The following is a 23,053-nucleotide window of genomic DNA, read 5'->3' as shown; positions in this document are numbered from 1 at the left end:
TTTGTCTCAGAGACATTGTGGTAACATTCTGGGGGTTATTCCAACTTTGGAGAAGGTGTTAATCCGTCCCAAAAGTGACGGTAAAGTGACGGATATACCACCAGCCGTATTACGAGTTCCATAGGATATAATGGACTCGTAATACGGCTGGTGGTAAATCCGTCACTTTTCCGTCACTTTTGGGACGGATTAACACCTCCTCCAAAGTTGGAATAACCCCCTATATATCTTGCATTCATTGACAAGGCATGTACACCCCAACCCCCTTGTAGATCAGTCTGCAGACATCTGTATAGTAAAATTTTGATGAGAACATAAGTAATGTCTGTGACCAGGGTCATAATTAACAAAAAAGAGAGAAAACCATTGATGTGAACAGTGATGCTAGAAATAATTAGCAGGCATGTGATCTATCAACAGGAGTTATTGATTTTGCATCCATGGTATGCTTGCAATTATCCTGACACTTAAGAAAATTGAAGTAAACTTGAATATTTGCCTGCGATTATGTAATGGTTAAATTGTGTTTGATTTAGAACACACCTTTCATACTTGTCCCTTGCTTGAGTTTTAGACACTCAAAAACCTGTCGCACTGGTACACTTTCCAATTTTTTGCCTCTTGTTTGACATACACATATGTGGTTTTCACAGTGGCCTTGGGATAGCAACAGAACAGTTAAGACAGTATTCCTTTGAAAGTTTGACGTCTCAAGTCATATATTCAGTGAAGGGAACTTAGTAAGTTCCAAATATACGACAAATACCTGCCATATGTACCATTTATGTTAATTTACCTTCAACTGTGTTTAATGTCTTTAAACCATCCATTCTTTCATAGGCATGTTCGTGATCCTCGGGCCAATTTTGATCAATCTCTTAAAGTATTAAAGCATGCCAAGACTGTACAGCCAGACCTCATTACCAAGACGTCCATCATGCTGGGTTTGGGGGAAACAGATGAACAAGTGTACTCAACAATGACCGGTCAGTCAACCTCAAAACACATCTTTATTGATGAATAAACATGATTTCTCTGGTAACACCAATTTCAAATGTGTTTGAATATTAACATTTTTTATGTAAGTCAGTACTAATCGGTAGAGGAGCACTAGATATCTTCACCATACTTCTGTTTGGGTCTTGGATTTAAGGGACTCCAGCCGTCACAATTGTAGCCCAGTAACCCCAAATTGCTCTGCACTCATGAACCAATTCTCACATTTCCAAATGATTTGCAATTCGGATGCATCTGCCCACAGAAGAATCCAGCCTTGCCACTGTCCATGTCCATCTTCCTCCAGTGTCCTCTGCTATGGCACTAGAAGCTCCAAAAGCTGTGCTACCGCTCACCAGTGAAAAAACAGCACTAGCACATCATGGCGAGAGTGTCAGTTGCCAGTAAAATGTGGAATAAGGTGCTGTGGATTCCCTACTCATAAAATGGCCGCTGCTTCCAAACCAAATATTGCAGTGTTTTATGGAGATTAATCTCAGCTACTGGCTTTCCTTGAGCCGCAATCTAGTCCCATCGAATTTTGCCAACTGTGCCGCTCTAGAAAGAGAGCAGTCCAATGCACATTATGCTTGGTCCTGCTACAGGGGGTCCACCTCAGTCCACACCTCCAGGACAGTCCGTCAGTGATGTGCAACTTGAGCCAGTGGCACAATGAACACCTTATCCATGTCTGGGCATGCCTTTTGGACATAGGGCATCTCACTCAGAAGAACAAAAAAGTGATGGATGTAATGCTTGCATTAATCTGAGCCACTGGTAACTAGGCAGGCCGCATTCCAATTGATCCGTTTTTTTGTTGTCCTCTTCCTGGCGCATTATATATTGTTTTAACTACTGCTGTGCTGATTCCCCAGATCTCCCTCCCCCCACTTCAATGGACAATGACAGCAATGGGTGCTGTCTGTGTTGGTTTAACTAGTGTGCCAGTCTAGAGCTCTTCTGTGCACATGGAAGTATCTGTGCAGTGATTGATTGTGAATCAGATGATCCCGTCAAGCTCACTCTACTGCATATGCTCCACTTTGCTGCACTGTGCTCTCTTTGTGCAATGATGCAGAGGAGCTTGGATTGGTTCACTGGTACTGGTGTTGGCCATGGAAACACAGCTGCTATACTACTTCTAAACTGTTCATGTGAGGTTGCAGGCAAGATCCCCAAGTAGATGAGTATCTGCGAGCACTGAGTTCTGGAGAAAAGAGATGAGATTCTCTTCATTGATGTAATGGTACTTGGTGCCACCAGTAAACTAAACCGGTTATGTGCATGATGTGGCGTGCTTCCCATGTGGGGGTGCAGGTTGATGAGTCATGGCATCCTGCCAGCAGTCACTGGACAAGGGTTCTTGTGAATAAATAAGTTGCCACATTGGGTCATTAACAACCCCTTGAATAAATAAGCTTGGGTCATTAACAACACCTACTGCCATTCTTTGAGCTAGGAAGATGAAAAGCATATCATCAAGGCCCACAAGTGGAAAAATAGGAATCCCCTTAGGGTCAATTTCTGCATATTGTTTCAAGAGTATTAGTCCTTCATAATTAAAAGCACTCAGCTTGTCTTAAGTCATGGCTGCATCAAAAACTTGAGTGGCAGAATGCCCTTAATATCAATGGAAATCTCACATCTCTCACAGACTGGCTGCCATACACTATGGAAAGCACTCTCAAACCCATCAGCACTCCCACACCCACCAGAGTAGTAGTCATATTACCAGAAGCACTCTCACACGCTAGTAGTGACACACTACAGATGGCATTCGCACTCCATGAAAGAGTACTAGTCTGATACCACCAGCAGGACTCTCATATCCCTCTCTGACTAGCAGTCACATAGTATTTGAAATGCTTGCACGCGTCTCACAAACAAGCAGAAGAGCCAGCAGGGCTGGTTGATAATTGAATTGGTAGCGAGGGAGCTAATATAAGAGCTAAGCTTGGGTTTTTAAATTATAGCAGAGACCCCCGACAAAGGACGAGGGATGCGACTCCTTTATCTCAGAACTTAATGTGGCACACACAAATTAACAATATTTATAAGGTGAGGGCAACAGAGACATCCTGCATTGAAGAGGTGAGTAGTTCCAAGTCTATTGTGGGATGGAGTGTGGAGAGAGTTGGAAGTATGGGATACTTGTACTGTCTGACACACAACATGGAAAAGGAGCAGCACAGGACAAAGATAACTGAAGCATCTCCTGATAAGAAACAACCAGGGGAGGCAATAAAGACAAATGGCACAACATAACCTGAAAATCCTTATTTTGATTGTGAAAGAAATAGGGAATACAATCTACGGATTCCAAGTTGGTGCTTTGCCGAAAATGTATCTTGTTGGCAAACAATGTGGCCTATAGTTTTTTTAGCTTGTCAGGCACTATAAACTTCCACCCAGTCATATACTTTATTATTTCTATAATCATGGGTGTCCCATTTAGTTTGTAAAGTTGATGTATTTCCAAATCTTTAAGCCGTTGAGTAGGTTTTTCTACATCCATCTGGGTTCTTAAATCATATTTAAGTTTATCTGTCTCTCCTACAAGGTTAATAGTTATTTTGAGAGCTGTATTAAAATTAATAAATTGAATGAGCATTTATTTAAAATCATTTACCGTTTCTGTATGTAGAATGATAACGTAGCGAGGGCTTGAAATAGGTGTAGAGACCTCTAGCAGAGCAGTTTTATTTATGGTATTCCACTATAGAAATTACATGTAATTTGTGTCTGTTTTCTCCAACATCTAATCCTTCATAGATTTACATTTGAATGTTTGCCATCGTCATTGCTAGTCAGTATGACTTATTGACGTATATACACTTGAATAACATAGAAAACAATCATAGACTATATGCAGTCAATTGACCTTACTGTTTGACTCAGATTCTGGACAGTTAGTTGCTAGGACTTGGCGTGCCATCTCTATACAGTCTTGGTTGCTAAGATTTTGAACCACAGTCAAGTTGACTGCATGGGAATCTTCAAGTTCTGCTCATCTCTATTGCTTTACACTTGTCTCTTTTTTGGGGGCTCACTGGATTTCTTTGGGTTCCCACTCACCAATATCCGCAGAAAGTTAAGCAGTCTTTCCTGGCCATTTCGTCTTCGGCTGCCTGAGCCCTTTGAACTCTGATAAGATGGCTGACCCCTTCTAAGTCCAGAACCTTATTTAAATTATGCCAGTTCTGGGTAGGTTCAGGGATATTTATCATGACAACTCCCACAAGAAACGCCTGTTATATTGGTATTAGTCTGGCCATGTGCCAAGACTCGGAGACATCTCTCAGACCTTCAGTCGTAAGAAGATAGGAAGGCAAGAGCCTTATGCATTCTAAGTGGACTGTGTGTGTTTTCTGTTGGAAGTATGCCTCCTGCCAAGGGTAAAAGGCAAACGTTGGGGCTAGTCAAAGCCACGTCTACAGAGACTCTCAAAATCCCTACCTCTAAACCCTCTCAACCCAAAAGTGCAGATATCTGATGTCAGTAGTAAGCTTCTGAAAAAGGACAAGAGTTCGAAGACACTGTACCCGTTTCTCCTCAGCCTTCCACATCAAAGATGCCTCTTTAACTGTTGATGTGGACAAAGTCCTGGTCAACTACAGCAGGTAATATGTTGCCTTCAAAAAAGCATAGTTCTTGTAACAACCAGTCAATGTGTATGTGGTCACTGTGTGCTAGAACACATACCTCATCATCCACAGAGCCTTCAAAGCTGATACTCCTAGGCAGGGACACCAACAGCTTTGTCTGCAACCACTTCTTGATAGACTATGACAGCTGCTTTAACTTCTCCGATGACCGCATCGTTGAACACACTTACTGGTGTTCTTGGGTCAGGTCGACAACCTCCTTGTCGGCGATTCCTCTGTCGATGGTCCCATAATTGATGGCACCTTTATCATTGTTCCAGAGGCTCTTCAGAGATCTCTGGCTTCCAGTCTATTTTATGCAGAATAATGCTTCATTCACAATAACATCAGTGCTGCCACTGCAGATTTAAGAGGATCCATTATAGGTTCTGATATATCTCTTATTGATGAAGAGTATGACGATCAGGCTACAGATCCCCATGACCTAAACATTCATCTCATTCAAAGTAACTCTAGCAAGGAATATATATGAATATCTACAATATCCTATGCTTCAGTCACCAGCCAAATTCCTAGAGCCTTTGAAGGGTGTAGTGTAAAATTTCTGTGGCCGACTGCCACCCTCTGGCTGCTACTCAAAACCAGCAGCTGTGTAGTACATACTAGCTAAAACCAGATCCACAGTTAGGTCTTCCACAATCTAGTACTCCAATTTACCAGGAGCCACTACCAATAATTCTGTCCTCCACTTCAGAATATAGCAACACAACTACCTGAAGATTTACTACCTACTGAGCCTTCAGCAAAATGGCCATGACTCACCCCAGACAAGGCTGAGCTTCCAAAAAAATTCTAACTGATTCTGATGTTTCAGGTCATGGTCAAAGTGATGATTATCTTGATAACTTTGTCCTTCCGGATAAAATGTTTCAATTCAATTATTGCACCATGGATGATCAGCCAAGCCTGGACCCTCAACCTAGAGATTCACGCCATATTCATATTTGTAGTTTATAAAGTCTCATCAAGATGGCATCTCACAAATCCAATCTGCCAGCTTTACTCATGGGGAAAATGTTTTTCCTTTAAGACTTCAGCGATAAGTGGAGGAAGTCAATCAGGGTCATCCCCTTACAGTCACCTCTGGGAGGAAGGTTGTCCTGCATGGGTAACCTAGCCAAAAGCAAGACCGCCATTGACAATGTGGATAAAAATACAGACTGACATATTATAACTCCAGCTTGCCTTCTAAAACCGATCAAAACACAAGCAGCCATCTCAGTAGCTACTTAAAAGAGATCCAGAAATTCTTTACCTCCCTGCTTGGTTCCACTAGACAAGGACGGCCTCCTCCTTCCTTGAGAGCATGGTCTAAAAGGTTGGAGCATTTTCATCTGTGGCAATGAAAATAGCCAATGTCTGCACTGTTCTGCCAAATCTAGCAGGGTTTTTTATTTTTCCTTGAAAAACTAAACAGCATATTGCAAAGAACAGGCCAGAGCCTTACTCTAAGAAAGTGAACCAGTCTCTTCTATTTTTTTATTTTTTTATTTTATAAACAACTTTATTGCGATGTCAGCGACCCAGTTACCCACACCACAGCCAGCCATTACTGGTCACCATCATAGATATCTCAAACAAAGCATAGAGTATTGTCAACAATTTAAAGCCTTCTTCATCAAATTCCTTAGGAGACCGTCTCGACCAATTTACATTAAAGGGTCAAGCCCAAAATAATCCCACCATTTGCCCCAGATTTATGCCTGCTTTTTTGGACAGCCTCGGGCTTCTTGTACTGGCTTTTCTTGCTGCACACACCAGTCTACTGCTTTGCTCCATTGAGCTAGAGAGGGTGGGGTGGGAGACATCCATCTACAGGCCATGACCGTGGTGGCCATCCCAATCAATGCTCCGTCAGCACTCGTGCCTCCCATCCCCTCAGAGATTCCCAACAGAATGATTTTCAGTGAGAGCGCCACCAACCATCCCACTACCTCTGATAGCGTCTGGGTCACCTCACACTAATAACTTATGAATAGGGGACCTATCCAGACCATATGGTAGAAGTCCGCAGGAGCATGTGAACACCTAAAACATGTGTGGCTAGGGAGAAAGTGTGCCTTGTGAAGACATGTAGGGCTGAGATAAGCACAATGGAGATAGAATGTCTGTATCAGTTGCAGCTTGGAGGAAATTGTAATGAAATGGAGACCATCCAGGCATTTCCCCCAATCATTGTCCTTCAGTTGTCCCACCCATTCTTCCCATTGGGTCTATGGGTGTTTATATGAATCAGGGGCATTCTGATTAAGGAAGTTTAGATTTTTGAGATTCCCCTTTTCAATACCGCACTGATCAAGAGTTTAGCCTCCAGGGGACTATATTTGGGGAGTGCCGCGCCCGGGGAGATATGCATCCTCATGGCGTGACACAGCTGAAGATATTTATGGAATTCCGTGTATGATATGGCATAAGTCAATTGGAGTTCCTGAAAGGAGTGGATGTGGGTGCCAGACCAGACATTTCCCAGCAGGGAAATACCTATCATCTAAGCCAACTGTATTGTGCAGCCATTTCTCTCTCCATAAGAGGGTCTGTAGGGTGGGTTTGGAGTTCCAACCTGTGTACATAAGTGCAGCCCGCCAGCTAAGAAAAACCACGTGGGTCTCCTCAGGCAAATTCTTAGAGATTTAGGCACCAGAAAGCATCCCCAACGTGACCTCAAAGCTTAGTGAGGTCAGTTCAACTCTATATGCTGGGTCCGTTCCACACCTGTGAACCAGTCGTTTATAACTAGGAACTGGGATGCTAAATATTAGATGGCCATACCTAAACTCCCATCATACGGTGCCTGCTGACATTTACCAAGAGACATTCTTGGTCTGGATTTGTGCCAGAGAAAGGACGTCACCAAGGAGTCAATTTTCCTGAACCATTGTCGAGCACGATATGTGCAAAATTTAAAAAAAGATATAAGAACCTCTGCAGAATCATCACTTTGTAGAGAACAGTCCTCCCAATCACATTTAGTGGGAGGGTATCCCATCTTTTCAGATCTGTGTTAACTTTCCAAATCAACAGGGTAGAACTAAGGTTTTATTCTAGCTCAGGATGGAGCGCAATTATGATCCCCAGGTAGCAAAGGCTCATGTGTCACACAGGGATAGGCATTTGCCATTCAACACATTCTCGAGAAGGATGGAGCAGGACCAATGCCAATTTAGCATGATTAACCCATAGGCCAGAAGCCTCTTCATAAAGCTGGAGAAGTTGAAGGCAGTGTGTGCCAGTCTCCGGTGGGTTAGACAGGAAAATGAGGCAAATAGGGAATGGGTCACAGATCATGCTGTTGCTTTGTACCTGTGCAGTTGGATTGGAATAAAGTAATTTGACATAGCCACAGGAATGGTGTCTCAATCCTGCCTTCTGCAGGACCTGAGACTGGTAAGTCCAGTCCACCATTTCAAATGCTTTTTCAAAATCGATTAGCAGCAGGGCTATGGATGTTGTCAGTAGGTGTTGGCGTGTCAATGTAACATGGAGTCGTCTAAGGCAGTGTCTCATGCCCATAGCCAGCATAAAGCCATATTGGTCTGGGTGTATAAGGGGGGGGGGTAGGACTGGTTTCAGTCAGTTAGTTAATGTTGTGGCAAAGAGTTTAATTTCCCCTTTGAGCGAGATGGACGAGTAGGCCGCACAGTCAGTGGGGAGGGGTGCTCGACTTCAGAATGACCACAGTGGTTGCCATATCAAGTTCTGGGGGTAAATGGCCTATTTTAGTGGATTTATTATAAAGTGCAAACAGGTGCGGGAGAGGATGGCTGTATATGTGTGATATCATTTAGTAGGGTAACCATCAGGGCCAAGTGTTTTACCGGTTGACAGACTGGAAATGGCAACCGTGATTGGTTGTTCTAAGTCATGTCTCTCAGTTTGTGACACTTTAGGCAATGGAATGTAGCCTAATAGTGGGGAGGCCCATTCAATTCATAGTCTGTGTAGGAAAGCACCCCTTTTTGACCTGGTTAGCCCCCACTTTTTGCCTAGTTTCAGATGTGGCTTCAACTGTTAGTGCACAGGTCCCTTCTAACACGTTTCCCAGATCTCTTTCCACCAAACTGTACCATTTTTTTGCACAGTTGGCAAACTCTTCAGCTACCACTGCAAGCCCCTAGTAAATGATACCCCTGGTACCTAGGACCTGGGGTACTAAGGAAGGTCTCTGAGGGCTGCAGCACCAGTTGTGCTACCCTCAGGGACCCCTCAAAAGCATGTGCTGGACACTAGTCATTACAAGTTCCTTAGCTACATGATGGCTTCTTTGAATCCTGGGATGTTTGGTATCTAACATCTCAGAATAATAACCCTCACTGATCCCAGTGATGGATTCATTAATAAGTGGACACAGGGGCACCTACCAACTACTAGCGTGTTGATTGACTGGTCCTGACCAGTTCAGCCACCATAGATTTGTTTCTGGCCCCTCAAGGTGAGAGAGCCTGCGCTCTCGAGGGCCTGAGACAAAAGCCTGCACTGGGCGGAGGTGTTATTACCTCACCCAGGCAGGATTGACATTCCTGGGTAGGAAGCTTCAAAGGCCTAGCTGCCTTTATAATGCAACCCAGGTCTCCCCAAATGACGGTGATGGCCAACCCCCCTGTCCTGACCCCTCTTTGGCGGCAAGCACTGGCACGAAAATTTGTTAAATTAGGAGGAGTGCCCACTTCATGCCAGTCCCACCTCTAGGATGGACAAGCTGAAGTGGACATCACTTTTCAAATTCCTTCATCTTGTTTGTGAGGAGTTAGACCATTAGGGTGAGGGTTATGCCCTCTTCCCAGCAGAAGTGGTCATAAGAAGGATGTAGTCACCCTGGCACTCCCTGTAACGTCCCTAAATTAAGTATTTAGGTGGCACCCCGAACCCTAGAACTCAGATCCTGACGACCTAAAAAGACGAGGACAAAGAAGAGTTGCACCTGCAGAAGAGGAAAAGAAGAAGTAGCTGACCATGCCGGATTGCCTGCTGACCTCAAAAGACTCTGCCCAAGAAGCCAACTCGTCAAGCGTTTAATAAAGACTCAAGTCTCCCGTGAGTAGCGGACTGCTATGCAACAAGAAACTTCAAGGAAAAGATTCTGCAGGTAATGAAACCCCAAAGGCCCGATACCGAAAGTGACTACTGCACAGATATCCACGACTCGAGGTGAAGCCAACCAATGGTGGCAACACAGGTCCCCAGTTGCCCAGAGACCGCATCCAGTGTGATGTCACCCATCTTGGACTCACCCAAGACGCATGCAGCCTCTGCACACAGGCTCCCTCTCCCGCAGCCTTGTGGTGAGGGAGAACCTGACACCTCCAGCAACCACTGCACACGTCACCCCTGACCCCATCTGAGGTGGGTCATTGGTGCCAAGAGCTCGAGTCCACCCTGGGTCCACCCCTGCCGAACACCCCAATGACACCTGCAGCCTGACCACATCAGAACACCTGACCCAAGTGCTCTCGGACGAGAAAACCCAACCTCTAAGGACACCCCTGCATTTGTCGCCCCTGAGCCGTGGAGAAAACGACCAAAGTTGCACCTATGTTCCTGAGTACCCAACATCTACTACCTACCTGCTTGTCGTCCTTGACTGGCTTCCTAGACAGCGCCTGCAGTCTGTTTGTCACAAGCTCCAATTCCAATAGACAATCATTTGGCACCTGATGCCTTACTGCACCCCTATATCAGGCCGCCCCAGTGCTCCCAGTGTAACCTGTTGGTGTGGCTCTGATCAGTGTCCAGTACTTACCTTTGCTTCCTGAGCTCGGCCTCGTATGTCATCGTTAACCTTGTGTTTGACAAACATTGTTCTTCCTCCATGGGATAACATTGAGAGAACTCCAAAGATTGCACTAATTGTTGATTTTGGAAATCACAAAGTATTTATGCTTGAAATGTCTACTTACCTGATTACGAAGTTCTTGGGTTTGAAACATAAAAAAAGAATTGTTATTTTTCTAAATTGGTCTCAGATTTATTCTTTGAGTGTGTGTCTCATTTATTGCCTCTGTGAGTAAAACAGATGCTTAGCACTACCCTCTGATAAGCCTAACTGCTCACCCACACTACCACAAAATAGAGCATTGGTCCTGTCTACTTTTGCCTCTGCAAAACCAATTGGGGATCCACTGGACTCTCTGCATAGTGTACTTCATTTTAGTGCACTATATAGAGAGCCAGCTTCCTACAGTATGCAAATGCTTGGACTATGGCTGGGGTGGAGCAAAGGGGGGTGCCATCAGCATCCAACATATCGAGGATCACACAGGCAGCTAGTGGCAAAGAGAGCAACTTGCCATTTTTGTCACCCCATTCGTATACGCCCACTGTGAAGGCGCACCAGACTTGGCGCATCTCCTCTAGCGAAACATGACGAATTTCAGCGCAGGCAGTTGCGAGCTCTTGGGAGACCTCACCCTGGGAGTCATCAGGGAGTTGCACCTCTAGTCGAAGGGCCTGTGCCTCCAATCGAGTCACGCGTTGGAATCTATTTTTCTCCTTCGACCATAAGGTGCCAGCGGACTCCATTGTTCCCTGATTATTTTGGAAGTAATCGCCATGTGTCGCGTAAACCAAGGATGCCCACCCATTTGGATAGTTAGGGAGCCCTCTGAAACCTGTAACTGGATCTGGATGGGATACCTGTAAAGTCAGCACAAGAGTCTACTACGACATTGAAATCTCCTTCCACCACTGTGGTACCACTCTGGAGCGCCACGGTAAGGCCTGTGAGGATGTGAAGAAAGGGCTCAGTTGCCAAAAGGATGGCGAGATGCACATCAAGTTAAGGCCTTGTCCCTCCACCCCACCCTTGAGTACAAGGCCTTGGGCATCAGGGAGGGCACAGCTAGCTACCATAGGGAAGGAGCCGTGAAGAAAAATTTGTCACCCCTCCACCCCCCCCTTCCTGGAGCTCCATGCACAACCAATGTGGAAGACTGTGATACCCTACACAGAGCAAGAAGAGACAGGGGGTACCCAGCAAGTGTGTCTCTTGAAACATTAAAATTGCAGGGGGAAAGTGGTGGGTGTAACACAGGATTGTGGACCACTTAGTACGGCTTAACAGTACATTAACACCACAAGATAGGATCTGTGAAGGTTTGCATGGTATATAGATTAAAGGGCAGAGTGTGGGCACCACGTATTTGGCACTGGGGATAAGGGGACTGTTGCTGCAATATATGTTGACATGGTGAAATTGATGTGTGTGCTAGTGTGGCATAATGGCAAACACAGAACAATGTATAGAAACAAGCTACAGATACAGTAAAACTAGAAAAACAACCCCCCCTCAACAACTCCCTACTGCAGTGGTTCCCAAACTGTGCGCCGCGGCTCCTTGGTGCGCAGTCAAAATTAGCCAGGGGCGCCGCACACAGTCTGGAAACCACTCGGAGGTGCTTTTAATCGGTAGCTTTTCACCGTGGTTTTGTAAACAAAACCCCCTGCATTAATTATTGTGACCAGCGGAGGGCGCCAGAGTACCATTAATAATATCCCTATGACAAAAGAAAAGAAATAGTTTAAAATAAATGGTTTTCAGGAACCTGAACGAGAGAATTAAGAAGTCAAACTGTAAATAGTGTAGGTACAGGTACAGGCTGGGATTACGTTCCCCCACCCGCCAAAAAAAAGTAACATAATGGGGAGCCGTGGCCAACACGGCCAATAGGTCAAAGGAGCCGGGGATCGAAAAAGTTTGGGAACCACTGCCCTACTGCATGCTTGTACCTCGGAAGCATCTGTTGCCCCTTGAACTGTAACAAACCCCAAAACATGAAATAAGTAAGACATGGAGTGGTGGACGCCCTCCTGTTGGCAGGATCTCAGATCAGCCATTGTCCAGTAGAGCTGGACCCTCCTTGCAGAAGACAGTTGAACTGCCCTCAATCAAACTGCTGGATGTTAGTGATCTCCAAAGCGGCATCAGCAGGCTGTGTTTGACTCTGTCCAATAGGACTATCTCTTTGTCATTCTGTAGAGGTAAACTTCGGCCTCAAGTTTCTCTCGTATGTACGTTTCCTTGCTGCATACCTGTCCCTAACAGTCACAGTGGTGGGTGTGGTGTTGAAGCCCTTCTCGATTGCTAGGGGGACGAGGCAGGGGTGCCCCCTCTACCCGCTCTTGTTCGCACTAGTGAAACTTGCTGTATTGGTCAGGCTGGATGCTCAAGTGTGTGGATTTGAATGGGATGTAGGACTTTCCAATAGGATCGCTCTTTATGCCTCTGACATACCTTTTTCCTTACCAAGCCAAAGCTCACGGGACCCCACCTTGTGCCAATCATGCTGGTGTTCAGGGAGACCTCGGGCCTTTACATGAGTGACTCTAAATCCAGTTTTTCCAGTCAATGGCTATCATGCCACTGAGTGGACCTCGACCTGGCACACACACCTGGAGGGTTCAGGTATCTGGCTGTATTTGTGTCCCTGGATCAGACTGTGGTGTGCTATCGGAATCTGTCCCCTGCCTTGGCTCTGGTGAAGAATGAGGTTGGGACCTGGTCTCACCTTCCCCTGTCAATGGTGTCGCCTACGGGGGCGTGGCCAGCTGAGCAGCGAGATGGCCGCTCTTTGAGTGAGCTCTGCCGGCCGGATTGAAATCCTTCAATAATCCTGCACATCGGGGCGAGCACAAACTGCCAAAACCTACAAAAAATGTGCGGATGACGGTGCGACGCAGGTGGAGGCAGGAGAATCGTATTTTTTATTGCCTGTGAGGAGCTGGGGGACAGCGCAGCCTGAGGGCGGAACTGGCGGTGGCGTCTGACGGAGCTCGCTGATGGAGGAACCGCGACTCGGGCCGGGGGCTTGTGCTGGCGGCGGGGCCTGAGCTGAGGCAGCGCCGGGACGCGGAAAGGTCCCGGCATTGTTAAAGCTGCCCCCGGGATCCTGCCGGCGCTGTGGTGCTGGGGCGGCCCCTGGGCTGCCTGGGAGGCAAGCTCTCGGAGCAGCGTGGCCGGGCAGCGGCTCTGGGCTCGGGGCGCTGCTCGCAAGCGCGGACGAAGCCGGAAAGATGCGGGACCCCCAATAAAAACTATACGGGTGACATTTGAGCTGCACTCCGACGGACGGAGGCAGCCCGCTGAACATCAATGCTGAGCCTGAGGCGGTGGTCGGAATAACAGATTTCAGAGGCGGCGGCCGCCATCTTGGGGCCAAAAATACCGATGACAGAGTGAGGTGGCGCGTGGACTGTAGAGAGGCTGAGCACCGGCGCGGAATCTCGCGCATGCCGAAGGCGCCCTGTGGAGGAAACTAGAGCTCTTGAGAAGGTGGAAGTGTCTGATCTGCCCGGCGCCGCGAGTGGCGTGCTCCGAAGATGCAGAGGTGAGGCGCCTGGGGGCCTGTGAGCAAACACAGCTGGGCAGAAGGCGGATTGTGGATAGTAGGGACAGGTGCTGCTATGACCTGTCCGGTTGCCTCGTGAGTGCGGGGGGGTGAACGGAAGGCCCTCCCCCCCCCCGCCGACCTGAGCTAGTGGATGGCAGAGTGGACATTGGCTTACACCCTGGCAACTGTTTTGGACAAATGCGGAGAGTCAATCTAAGGGAACCCAGTGGTGGTGCTGGCGGCGACAACGGGGCTTGTTAGAGCGGAATCAGTCAGCGAGAGCGCCGTGAAGGAGATATGGGTGCCCAGCTGTGGCTACGCGGGAGCGGAGGTGGCTCTGGGACTTAGCTGGTAGCTCGCGACAGGACCGGGTGGATCTCTCTCTGCCATGGGGAAGCATGATGCTAAGCAGCCGAAACTGAACTTTGATCATAAGCGCTCCACGCGGCAGGGAGAGTTGGAGCAAGGGCCCCGGGCGGCAGAGGGGCGCGACCTGGCCGCAGACGATCAGGGCGAAGATTTGCACACGTTGATGCTCGAGATGCGCTCCAGCCTCCGTAATATTGATACTAAACTGGACAATCTCACCAGTCAGTTAGACTCTGTGAAAACCCAGGTGGCCACACACGAGACGAGGTTGGACACGCTTGAGGCTCGCCAGTCTGAATGTCATGAGTATCAAGTGGAAACAAGGGACCAACTCCTACACATGGACAAATTATTGGGAATAATCCAAGCAAAGAATGAGGACTTGGAAGCACGGTCCCGGCGCAATAATCTACGCATCACAGGAATCCCGGAGACCACTGCCATAACTAAGATGGAAACATATATCACTGAACTCCTACACAAACTGTTTGACCTCTCTGCGGTGTTTGCGGTGGAGAGAGCGCATAGATCGCTGGGCCAGAGGCCCCCTGTGGGTGCGCCGCCCCGACCTATAATTGCGAGAATCCTGAACTACCAAGACAGAGACTTGATCCTTAAACTGGCGAGGGGGAGAGGATCCATCACGCACAAGGGAAATAACATCTCCTTTTACCCTGACTTCACCCCGGCTGTCCAGACTGCCCGCCGTGAGTTCCTGCCTGCAAAACGACTTCTTCTGCAGGCGCAGGTCCCGTACTCCCTCCTCAACCCGGCTAAATTAAAGGTGTCCTTCGAGGGGTCTGCCCACATATTCACTGATGCCAAGGAGGCGATGAAGTTCGCTAAACACGTGGGACGCAAATCCGCACAACGTTCCAGGGATGCTGTGAAGACAGGGATTAGCAGGCTCTGTGACAATGAGTAAACGTGGATCCAACCTAATATACCCTGTGGGGAATTGCTCCTAGTTAAAAGTGAATTCTACCCGCTGGAGGGGGAGAAGCACTTGTGATGCCTGTTGTTCAATCTTGTCATCTGCTATTCTAGATAGATCTAATTATTAGGTTTTGTGCGGCGAGGTTCCCCTGCAGATCTTCCGGCCACCCTGTTTCACACGGGGAAGTAGCCGGCATCGCCACGCCCCCTTGGGAATGTTCCCTTGCTTATTAAAATGTCTCTTTGGGGATAATAGGGGGAAGGTTAATCTACGACCCGGTTAGGGGGTTGGAGTGGGTGGGGGGAGGTGGGTTGGGTTTGTTATCTTGTTGTTTACTGCCAATATCTATTGTATGCTACCTGTGTGGTGTCTTGAACGTACAGCCTGGTCATTGTCAACATGTCTTACTGCACTTTACATGATGTGTGAGAGAAATGCCAAAAGTGGATAAAACCTTGAACTATCTCACCTGGAATGTTAGGGGGCTCAACGACCACAGGAAGGCTAGGTTGGTACATGCATATTTGGTGCGGCATGGTGTGGATGTCTGCCTATTGCAGGAAACGCATTTGAACACTGCCCCTGCCCAAAGACTGCGTCACACTAGATGGGGCCATGTTTATTCAGCTATTTACTCCAACTATGCCCGAGGGGTGGCTATACTGTTAAGACGCGGGTTGGACTGGCGGGAGGGCGCTGTTCAATGTGACCCAGAGGGGAGATATGTTTGGGTACAGGGCATTGTGTGCAGTGTTTCGGTAGTATTCGTGGCCGTGTATGGGCCTAATGTAGACTCTCCAGGTTTCTTCCATAAGCTTTGGGGGCAGGTGAAAGCCACTGGATGCGATACAATTGTATGGGGTGGTGATTTCAATGCAGTACTTGATGACACAGTAGATAGGAAGGGGGCAGCTCGCACATTGAATCCGTTGGCGGGTTCCGCGCTACGGGAAATAATGCTGGATGGCACGTTGGTTGATGTATGGCGAGGTAGACATGGGGACCTGAGGGAAGGCACCTGTATATCGACCTATAGCGGCGCGTGGTCTCGTCTTGACTTTTGGCTTGTGTCGCGAGATGTTGCACTGTGGACGTCACAGGTAGAGCACATGCCCCGTACACGGTCCGACCATGCGCCCTGTATGCTGAGGTTACTACTCCCTGGGGGTCCTTCCCCGGCATTCTCATGGCGACTCCCACCCCAGGCACTACTTGATGTTGCATTCAGGGAGGAGATACGGACTGATATTACTGACTATTTTGAGCGTAATGCGGGGTCGGTGGACACAGAGGCGACTCTGTGGGAGGCCTTCAAGGTCGTCATTAGAGGCCAATGTATAGCCCGGCAGGCGGGTGTATTGAAGGCGATACGGAGCACTCTGGTAGCACTTGAAGCCGATATAAAACGACTCGAAAGCACTTTCTTAGAGGCTGGGGAGTCAGAAGTGGCGGGGCTATTGAAAACCAAATTATTGGAATATGAAGAGGAGGCGTTGAGGGAGGTCAAGTTCCTGGGGAACTATGCGGAGGCGAGGCGCTACGGCGAAGGAGGGAGACCGGGGAAGGTCCTAGCAAATATGATTAGACCGCCTCGTTCCGCGACATATATCCATGAACTGCGCACAACTGATGGCGGACTGCTTCATGACAAGGAGAACATTGTAGGAGCATTCTCCAAGTTTTATTCTCGTTTATATACCAACACTCAAGATGAATGCCCAGAGGGGCTTATATCCTATCTAGATTCCATTGCATTGGTATGGCTCAATAATAACCACAGAGAATATATGGACCTTCCAATAGACGCCGGAGATGTGGCACAAGTTATCAGGAGCCTGCCGCCTGATAAGGCGCCGGGACCTGATGGTCTCACAACAGCTTTCTATAAGGCATACGTAGACGAGCTGTCGCCCCGGTTGCTGGCAGTGTACGAGGAGGCCCTGGAGAAAGGGGTGTTGCCTGCCACTATGCGCGAAGCGCTGATTATCACGCTGCTGAAGCCGGATAAACCTGCTGACGATCTAAACTCATATAGGCCCTTATCTCTGATTAATGTAGATGTGAAAATTTTAGCCAAACTGCTCGCGAACCGGGTGCAACCAATGCTGTCGATGGTCGCACTCCCCGACCAATCCAGTTTCATACCAGGTAGGGCGACCTCCCACAACCTGCGAACGATCTTCGCTGCATTACATTACCTACACCCCGAAGTTAGAGCTGCCGTAGTGTTTTTAGATGCCACTAAGGCCTTCGATACAATTGAATGGCCATATTTATTCCATATATTAAAAAGGATGGGTTTCAGTACGCTGCTGATTAGAGTGCGGGTGAATGGTCTGGTGTCGGAGCCGTTCCCTGTATTGCGTGGTACTAGGCAGGGTTGTCCTCTCTCCCCGCTGCTATTTGCCATAGCTATGGAGCCGCTGGCTGCGAGGATTAGGCAACATCATACTGCAAGAGGTATAGGATTCAGTTCTAGAAATCTTCTAATATCACTATACGCGGACGATGTGACCCTTTATCTTACCAATCCTGCGGACAACTTGGATCCCATCCTGCGGGAATTTGTCCGCTTTGAGGGTTTCGCGGGCATCTCCATCAACTGGTCTAAATCGGTAATCTTTCCCCTCACGGACGGCACTGCGGAGGTGTGCTCTGAATACCCCTGCGCTGGGAGGCAGAAAAAGTCAAATATCTGGGGATTTGGATAAGTCGTGACCTTCAGGAGATTTGGGGCCTTAACTTTGGCAGGGCTATGATGTGGCTGAGCGAGAAAGTGAAATTATGAGCTTCCCTGCCCCTATCACTAATGCGTTGACAAAAATGATAGTGTTACCCATATTCCTTTATCTATTCGTCAATATACCTATACCGCTTACAGCACACTTCTTCACCACTTTGAGGTCATGCCTGGTTGAGCTGGTGTGGGCGGGTGGACAGGCCAGGATAGCGTGGGACGCTGCCACTGCGACAGGGAGGTTTGGGTGCCCCAGATATAAAACTGTATGCCCTCTGCGCTCAGGCTCAGTTCCTGCATTTATTGACCCACCCTGTCCCTTTTCAACCTCACGTGGCAGTGGAACGAGATGTGGTGGCGCCCCTTCCACTTGGAGTGGCGATATGCGCTAAGGCAAGGCGTCCTAGAGAAGATGTAGATACGGCTAGGATGCTGCAGTGGGTATGGGAGGAGTTGCGCAGGAGGGCTTGGGTCCCACTGTTGTATGCTCCATCGCTCCTCGCTCCCTCTGTTGCATAACCCGATGCTGCCCTGTGTGGCTGATGGAATAGCTGGTCACCTGATTGACAGGATGAATCTCTGCACCTTTGCTGACCTTTTTCCCAATGGCAAGTTTATGCCTCCCCCGACCCGGAGGAGGGAGGTGCGGTGCCCTTTTCCGAATTATTTCTGTACCATAAACTACGTGCGACGTGCCGGACACTATTCGGGGGGTTCCCTGATGCGCCGCCGGTCTTTACAGCTTTGGAGGCGGTGGTGGGCTCCCCTTCTCCCCGAAAGCTAGTAACTCGTATTTATCGCCATATGCAAAACATGACACCAGTGGTAGTGCCTAAATCTATGCTGTATTGGAACGAGGAGCTCCAGCCTGACATTTCTGAGGAACAGTGGGAGTTCTGCTGTGGGCAGCTTGCTGAGCTTTCGCCAAATTACAAGCTGCGTTTAATACATTTTAAATACCTGCATAGGTTCTACAGAACCCCCATCAGCCTGAAAAGAATGGGGCTTAGGGAGACGGATGAATGTTGGCGTTGTGGTTCGGCCTTGGCCTCTTTTCTACATATAGCGTGGTCCTGCCCGAGGTTGAAGGGTTATTGGTCTCAGGTTTTTGTATCGGTAAACCAGATAGTGGGCCGCTCTGACGTCCCTTCCCCTCTGATTGGGCTACTAGGTTATGTCAGAGACACTCCGCCAGCAGTGCGCAGGCTGCATGCATTACTTTTACTGTTTGCTAAGCGACGGGTGGCGATCCACTGGGGTAGGCAGAGGGTGCCCGCGGTGAGGGATTGGCTGGCGGATGTAACTTACGGGCACACGCAGCTAACCACATTCTGGGAGTTAATGCCGGCTGCATCTAGACCCCGTGACATCTGGGATCCGTTTGTGAGCTGGGCTCGGGAACATCAGAGCCGGGAATCAGAGGGAGACACCCTAAGTGAATGATCCCTGGGAGGGGGGTGGCAGTGGGGATACATCACACTCCTCGCCTCTCACATCAGGGAGGATATGCCTTTAACACTAGCATGACCCTGATCGCTACCCCTGTTTTCTCCCGCGGCTGCCCTCTCTAAACACCAAGGCAGAATGTTGTGACCTTTCTGAGCCCCTGTGCCCAGTCTAGGTGCTTGTAATCTCTATTGATACGGACATGATGACTACTGTAATATTCCTTTTTGTAGGACACCTAAATGCATACTATATGTAACACACTAATGATGATAATTGGTTTGTTTGTTGTATTTTTTATAACGAAAAATGCTCAATAAAAAAAAAAAAAATATGGTGTCGCCCACATTTACAGTTCCAATTACAGAACAACCCGTACCCTATTTCCTAGGCCTCGTTCAGGCAGATAGACTCTGTCTTATGGGGCTTCTTATGGGGGGGAGCGGCCCGGGACGTTCTCAAGACATGTTTTCAATCAGTCTATTGAGAAGACATTGCTGCAGCTGACTTTTATGCGTACTACACCGACTCTCACTTTTTGGTCCTTAATGACTGGTGGTATGGGTCCCAGGACGACCATACATACGCATTGCAGAAGTGGGCTATGAATGAAACACCTATGACATCCTATCTCTGCAGTGGGGGAGGTGTGGGATTCCTGCCAGCGGTCGCTCAGGTGGCCCTGCGACTCTGGAGGATTGCTCTGAGGGGCATGGGGTAGTGGGGCCAACTGACAGAGCAGATGCCCCTTTGGCAGGGCCGCCTGTTACTTCAGGTGTCCTGGCTGGAGGGTTTTTGACCTCATCAGGATCTCCACACTGGGTGCTGTATGAAGGGCACTGTGTTGAAATCATATCAAGACCTTCAGCTGGAATTTTAACTCCATTGGAGCAAATTCCACAACTAACTCCAGCTCCATCCCGGCCTCACACCCAAAATACGCCACATCACAGACCTCCCTGAATTCAGCCACCTCGAGGGCAAGCTCCTCCTGGGAGACCTCGACTCGCAAAAAATCACTATAATCTACCAAACCCTGGTAACTAACAGCACTAATACAATGCCTGCCCTGCAGGCTGCCTGGGAACAGGATCTTGAAACATTAGACAACGATGACTGAACGTAGGCACTGGGGGCATCTTGAGAGGCCGCAGTATCGACCCGCCTCCGCCTTATTCAATTTAAATACTTACATTGGGCCTACTATGCACAGCGCTGCTAATGATTTATGGGTCTGGTGACCTCAACGCAATTTCTCTGCTGTGGTGTGGCAGAGAGTACTTTTTGACATTCAGTATGGTGCTGTACAACACTAGATGTATTTTGGCAGAGAGTTCTCTCCTGTTTGGGTGCGGTGTGCTCATAGGTCTCACCAAGAGATCCTAAGGTGGTCTTTCTACACATCACTGAGGGTATTTTGGGGAAAATAGGAATAAGCCTGCTATTCCTAAATCTTACCCTCTCCAAATGCAATATCGCTAGACATTGGAAAGCCGAGGCCCCACCCCTACTCGCCGCTTGGAAAAGGGGTATGGATTACTGTATGTGGCTGGAGGTGGCTGTTTATCAATCTAGGGGTTGCCCTTAGAAATGTTGTAAAATCTAGCAAAGATGGGCGGACTACCAGGGCATTGTGCTGGAACCAATGCACTCGCATGACTCTGTGGCTGATGAAGACATAATGTATAATGGGGGCAGATGCCTGACTACAGATATCTAGTCACTGGTATATGTACAGACGATTGGGGAGGGGGATGGGGAGGAGAGCTGGCCTATGCAAGTTTGTGGTTCCACTTTCTTTATTGCACATTAGTCTTATTTTTTGAATACATGTTTTAAGTATTCCTCCTGCTACATATCTTTCTTGGCCGTTTAGGTCATGTATGTGTACTAAAACCAATAAAATGTATTCCGAAAATAAAAAAAAAACTAAACTAGCCTCAACCCAAAGTCGTGTGAATTAAAAAAATAAAATAAAATGTGACATGGAGACTTGAATACACTGGCCTTGTTTTTCTAGCTACTTAACTATATGCAATATTCCTTTTGTAGCATTACGTGCAGCAGACGTGGACTGCCTGACGTTTGGTCAATACATGCAGCCAACAAAACGTCACCTTAAGGTAAGCATATGGGGCAATGTTAACAGAATCAATAGTTCTCTGCTAGATGCATTTGTTTTTAGGAAAATACTTAAAATCAGAGTATTTACACATCGCTGGCGTGTCAAACTTCCCGGTAATAGTCCATAATTGCATTTTTCCATCCTCAGAGCATTACAGAGAGTTTCCGAAAGAGCCGGATGTATGGTAGTAGTAGCACACACCTCATATTACTTTTCGGGAATGTCCTAGGCAGATGTTTGCACTGTAGGGCATTTGGTGAACTGAAACATTGTTTCCTTAACACACTGGCAATTACTTCAGACTCATAAAATAGTCTCCTGAAAACTGTGTATCCCCAAAAAAATGAGATTTGTGGACTTCCAGAGTAGATCTATGCATATGAAAGTCTTCTGCATAAACAGCAATGAAACCCCCCACACTTCACCCTCTAAATGTGTATGTGTTGGACTTGCAGATCTTAGAAGCACCCTCTTGCCCCTTCTCCAACTGCATCCTGTTCCCCTGCCCTTACACCACTCTCTACTTCAACCTGGAGGATCTGAAATTCCATACACATATGTGGAGATGTGTGGTTTGAATGTTCCCCTTCACCGAAGTACCAGGATAAGAAACTGTTGCTGGACCAAGTTAATATACATCTCGTCTACAGTTTAAAAACAGCTAGAGCAAGGGTTACACAGCTGCCCCACTGGATTAGGTTTAACACCCTTTATTGTCCAACAAAGAATGAGTAATATAACTCGTCAAAATGTTGATTAGAAGTCTACACATTTTCATCTAATATGCAAAATCCTTCTGGCAAAACGACTAGGCTTGCCATTTAGACCTAGAGAACTAAAGACATGGCCAATCAATCTTCTGCCACATAACAAATAGGTTATTATTAGTTTTCAAGTGAAATGTGGATATATTAACTGTGTTAACAAAAGAGTTGGAAAACGAAATCTTCATGTTAGGAATGTAGGTTTACTTAGTGAAGACACACCAATAATGACAGTTTAGAACACTCCTGAGGAAAACCAATCACCTTTCTAAAGCATAGTGTGCTAGATGGAGTATACCAACAGGTGGGTGGTAATGGGAAAATGGGGAAAAAGCTAGGATGCAATAAGGGGGAGGAAATGGGAGTACAGTATCATTTAAGTATAACATTTATTTACCAGGAACATTTTTATCAAATGTATTTTCTTGTGTGGTGGAGGTGCTTTAAACCTGCAGCTATGTCTATCAAGGTTGGGGCAGGGGATTCAGCGGAGGGAATTTCATTGAAGATTTGGCAATGTAAGCATGGAGTTATGGCATTCTGGCATAGACAACGATCTCATTATCCTGTCCTGACAAAGGGCGCATCGCAGGGTGCACAGGTTTTGCACGGCGCATTGAAAGATGAGGTAAGTATATTTGAGTGACCTAGAGGGGAGCTGGAGGTACAATAATAGTGAGTAAAGGAGGAG

General features: G+C 47.5%; 1 protein-coding gene across 1 annotated transcript in view; it reads left to right on the top strand.

The window, feature by feature from the left end:
• LIAS (lipoic acid synthetase) overlaps positions 1 to 23,053 on the top strand; it is a 212,995-nt gene that overhangs the window by 159,980 nt on the left and 29,962 nt on the right. Inside the window, exons 8-9 of the mRNA XM_069202039.1 lie at positions 841 to 986; positions 21,526 to 21,596. Of these exons, the coding sequence (XP_069058140.1) occupies positions 841 to 986; positions 21,526 to 21,596 (217 nt within the window). The remainder of the gene's footprint in view (positions 1 to 840; positions 987 to 21,525; positions 21,597 to 23,053) is intronic.

Source organism: Pleurodeles waltl, chromosome 1_2, assembly GCF_031143425.1.
Source record: "Pleurodeles waltl isolate 20211129_DDA chromosome 1_2, aPleWal1.hap1.20221129, whole genome shotgun sequence".
In the NCBI taxonomy this organism is placed as follows: domain Eukaryota; kingdom Metazoa; phylum Chordata; class Amphibia; order Caudata; family Salamandridae; genus Pleurodeles; species Pleurodeles waltl.
This window is presented reverse-complemented; position numbering and strand designations above follow the sequence as displayed.